Source organism: Branchiostoma floridae, chromosome 6 (assembly GCF_000003815.2).
Source record: "Branchiostoma floridae strain S238N-H82 chromosome 6, Bfl_VNyyK, whole genome shotgun sequence".
Taxonomy (NCBI): Eukaryota; Metazoa; Chordata; class Leptocardii; order Amphioxiformes; family Branchiostomatidae; genus Branchiostoma; species Branchiostoma floridae.
In genome coordinates this window covers 24,031,170-24,034,948 of record NC_049984.1, presented here as the reverse complement: position 1 = coordinate 24,034,948, position 3,779 = coordinate 24,031,170, and the positions used below count along the sequence as shown (strand labels likewise).

The 3,779-nt window shown below is 43.9% G+C and overlaps 1 protein-coding gene across 1 annotated transcript in view; it reads right to left on the bottom strand.

Annotated features, from left to right (window-relative positions):
- Nucleotides 1–3,779, bottom strand: part of LOC118418224 (guanylate-binding protein 1-like) — an 11,782-nt gene that overhangs the window by 5,347 nt on the left and 2,656 nt on the right. The window contains exons 3-4 of the mRNA XM_035824067.1: nucleotides 1,627–1,929; nucleotides 859–995 (exon numbers count right to left, since the gene is read on the bottom strand). Coding sequence (XP_035679960.1) covers nucleotides 859–995; nucleotides 1,627–1,929 — 440 coding nt within the window. The remainder of the gene's footprint in view (nucleotides 1–858; nucleotides 996–1,626; nucleotides 1,930–3,779) is intronic.

Genomic DNA, 3,779 nt, shown 5'->3' with positions numbered 1-3,779 from the left:
TCAAATGACCTCAAACGATTCTGTTATGCACTGTACAACGGACAACGACATTGTCTGGTGCTCTGGATACATTGTTTACGTCTTTACAGATTTAAAAAAAAACGCTGCAAGTTCGAACTATTGACAAGTTATTTGGAGTGGTTTGAGGTCAATTGAGATGTTTTGGCAGACCGGTTGTTCAAGAATTCAATGGCGGAGGAGGTCGGAGGTCTTTCGTTCCAGATGTTTAGATCTATTCAAACACTTTGTCTTAACACATTCACCCTTCAATTGTAACACATTGCAAAAGATATTGGCAATGGTTAGCGTCAAAATTGTGAACATACATACATAGATTCGAATGACACATCAACTATGCCTCGACCGAGACGGGAGCCGATACCGACTGCAGGGCACCTTTGACCATTCACTGACGTCATTCATCCGTTCAGGTTAGCTTCTGGTCGTATATCAACCTGTTCATTATCATTATTACTAGCCTGAGTACAATCCGGATAGTACTACTAGTATTTCGCTCCGGCGTTTATCATACACTATATAAAGCTGTATGTAGTCGCTTCTCTGCTTCTCTGTAGCAGACGCGAACATAGGGGCGAACTACTATCCAGATGATACCCAGCAGGCTACATTATTACCTTCGCTGGATTTTGGGGCCCTAGCGGCTTGCCATGGTACTGCAATGGTAGAGAGTAAGTGGCTTGTTTGGAACTGCTGAATCCGGTGAGGTGAGGTGAGGAGCCTGTTTAGTTTCGGACTTTGAAAGATAACTCAAGATGGTATAAACGGATCATCATAGTTTTTGGTATGCAGCATTTGTGATGCTTGTTATAACATCTATTTGTCAATCTATGTCTGTACGTACCTCAGGTGAGACAATAAGGTGTGGTCTAGGTTCCCCTGTAGGTTGAAGACCAGGTGGTTGGAAAACAGCGTGGCCAGAACAAGGTACTCCAGGTCTTTCTCGTTCTGTTGTTCGTCGGCATAGTCACCCAAACCTGTGGATGTATAGTTTGAATTGGCATTGTCATGAACATTGCGTAATTTGGCACAACAGTAAGGGCTTTGCCGGATGTGACTGCAGCTGGTTAAAACTCGACCAGTGGTAATTGGCCGCTAATGTATGCATATTCCGCCAACACACAATGCAACACACGGCTCATGTCCTGTTGTGTAAAGTTGTTTCAAGGGAATCTGTAAGGGTATTTCAAGCCCTTTACACGTCCTGCACACAGAAATGGTTCGTTTCCGCGAGATTCTAGGACATGTAAAGGACTGTACTCGTCTCGTTTGCAGGCATGAAACCTCCGGATTTTGAAGGACATGTTTAATTTCCAGGACTGTGTAAGTCAGTTTCCATCCTGGAAATGAGGCTTTTCAGGCAGTGCTGGTTAAAACTCGACCAGATCATTCCAATTCAAAAGCTAGCACATATACTCCTTTCTCAGTACTCAACACATATGGGATATAATATCTGATATAGCCCATGATAGAAATATTATAACACTATTTGATGATACGCAACCAATCTAAATGCCCTGAATTGATATCGTACGTTTTATTATACTGTATTTCTTGTTTGTTTGTTTTTCAGCACTTTTTGTTTGTTTATGAAAATTATTCTCCTACCTTCGGTATCGATGACCATGATGTACCGGTCAAGCTGGACGGGATGGGGACCGATCCAGAACCAGAAATCTTTTGTTTCCGATGGTAGTTCGTTTCCGAGTGGGAATCCAGACTTCCTTTTGCAGAGAAGATTGCCCAGATGAGACTTTCCCTTCCGCATCGGCCCCACCACGGCCACCACGTCCACCGGGCGCGGCGGGAGTTCGGAGAGGATCCGCTCAGCTTCTGGGGTGAGGAAGACTTGTCTCCCGTCGTTCTCCATCTTCGTGTAGGTCAGCTTTACCGGACTGTCCATTCCACTGCCTGTACATGTAGAATTTCATCAGAATTTCAAAACACAAAATCGAATATAGCCCGTATACCCCCCCCCCCCCCTCGACGTAGCACACCAGCTTCGAAGACACACGGCGCGTGGTTTACTTTGAGTTCATCTGTGTCGTAGTCAGTAGTCACCCAAAGACGATTGCAACGTCCTTGAGTGAGAAGTTTATTTTCAGAACTGTTGTTAATTTCTTCTTCATTCCCACCCCTTGTGGATAGCATAATGAAACCGACATAAGGATCGGTAAAAGGCCAACAGTTTTTTTCCTATCTTGCGCGTATCCTTGGATCACGCCCGAGCCATTGTTAGATCTGCCTTCAGTCTCCCTAGAGCTACCCGCTTTGCTGCTATTCAGAGGCTGAAGATACGTCATGTGTAGTCTTGGTGCTTTGGCTACGGCTGCGCCCACGTCTAGGTACAATAGCTATAGATTATCAATAATCACAATAACATATCAACAACAACACATACGAAGGGCATTCAATACGTAATGCCCCTGACCCACTTCCAGTTGTCTGATCTAAATTAAATTTTGCATGTGTAATGATTTATATCTCTATGGGTTATGTTGCAAAAAACAGCTCTGAACTAATTGTGGTTTCTGATTTAAAGGTGTTTGAACTGAGTCAGGTGTGAAATGGAGCCAGGTGTGAAATGGAGCCAGGTGTGAAATGGAACCAGTTGAGTGTCGCGCAGTGATCCGGTTTTTGTATTTGAAAGGACGCACACCAAAGGAGACTTTTGATGAAATGAAAGAAACTTATGGTGATGATGCCCCATCATGGCATATGGCCTTCTAAAATGCTGGCATCGTGAGATCAAGCATGGCCGGAAGTCTGTGGAAACAGCTCCCAGACCTGGTCGTCCCTCTTCTGCCATTGATGAGGCATATGTTGGAGGACCAACCTCGGGTGTTCTACAAAAACGGTGTCCAGAGCTGCATCAAACGATGGGAGAAATGCATAACTCTGGGTGGTTCCTATGAAGAGAAAGACTACTAGTAATAACTGTGCCAAGTTTCATTAATCTCCTGCTATGGGAAATGGGTCAGGGGCATTACTTATTGAACGCCCCTCGTACAACATCATATCAACAACACATTTATGTTACATAGAGAAAGAGTGAGAGAGGGGGGGAGAGATGGATATATATATATATATATGTCACAGGAGAGATGTCGATCCAGTGGAATCGTCGATTCTCCTAGGAGAGATCTCGATCGGAGCTGGTCCTAGGGCCAGCTCCGATCGGGGTCTCTCCTAGGAGAATCGACGATTCTACTAGTATGGATTGCGATCGGGGTCTCTCCTAGGGCCAGCTCCGATCCAAACTCAAATGATGCTAAGATATTGGAAACAGACTGCGATCGGGATCTCTCCTAGGAGAATCGGCGATTCTACTAGGAGAGACCCCGATCGGAGTTGGCCCTAGGACCAGCTCCGATCCAAACTCAAATGATACTAAGATATAGGAAACAGCAATACTTTTTATGATAAACAATGATTTTATTTAGTATTAATGCAAACCTACTAACTCATTAACAACTACACACAAGCCTACTTGTGTCACTTCTACAATGTTCACTCAAGACTACCACACTAGAGTCACTTCTTCAACTTTACTCAAGGTAGACTATAGTATATAGCATCACTTTCATGGTAAATGAGTATGTTTTCTGATAAAGTACGTCGATGTAGGTTAGACATCATTCTTAGTTAGAGTATAAAAGACCTGTTTCTTCCAGATCACTTCAGCGTCACTGAGGAAGGATAGTGGATTCTATCCGAAACGTCTGACTGTTTCAAAACCATATCCAGTTGCTTGAGTAACT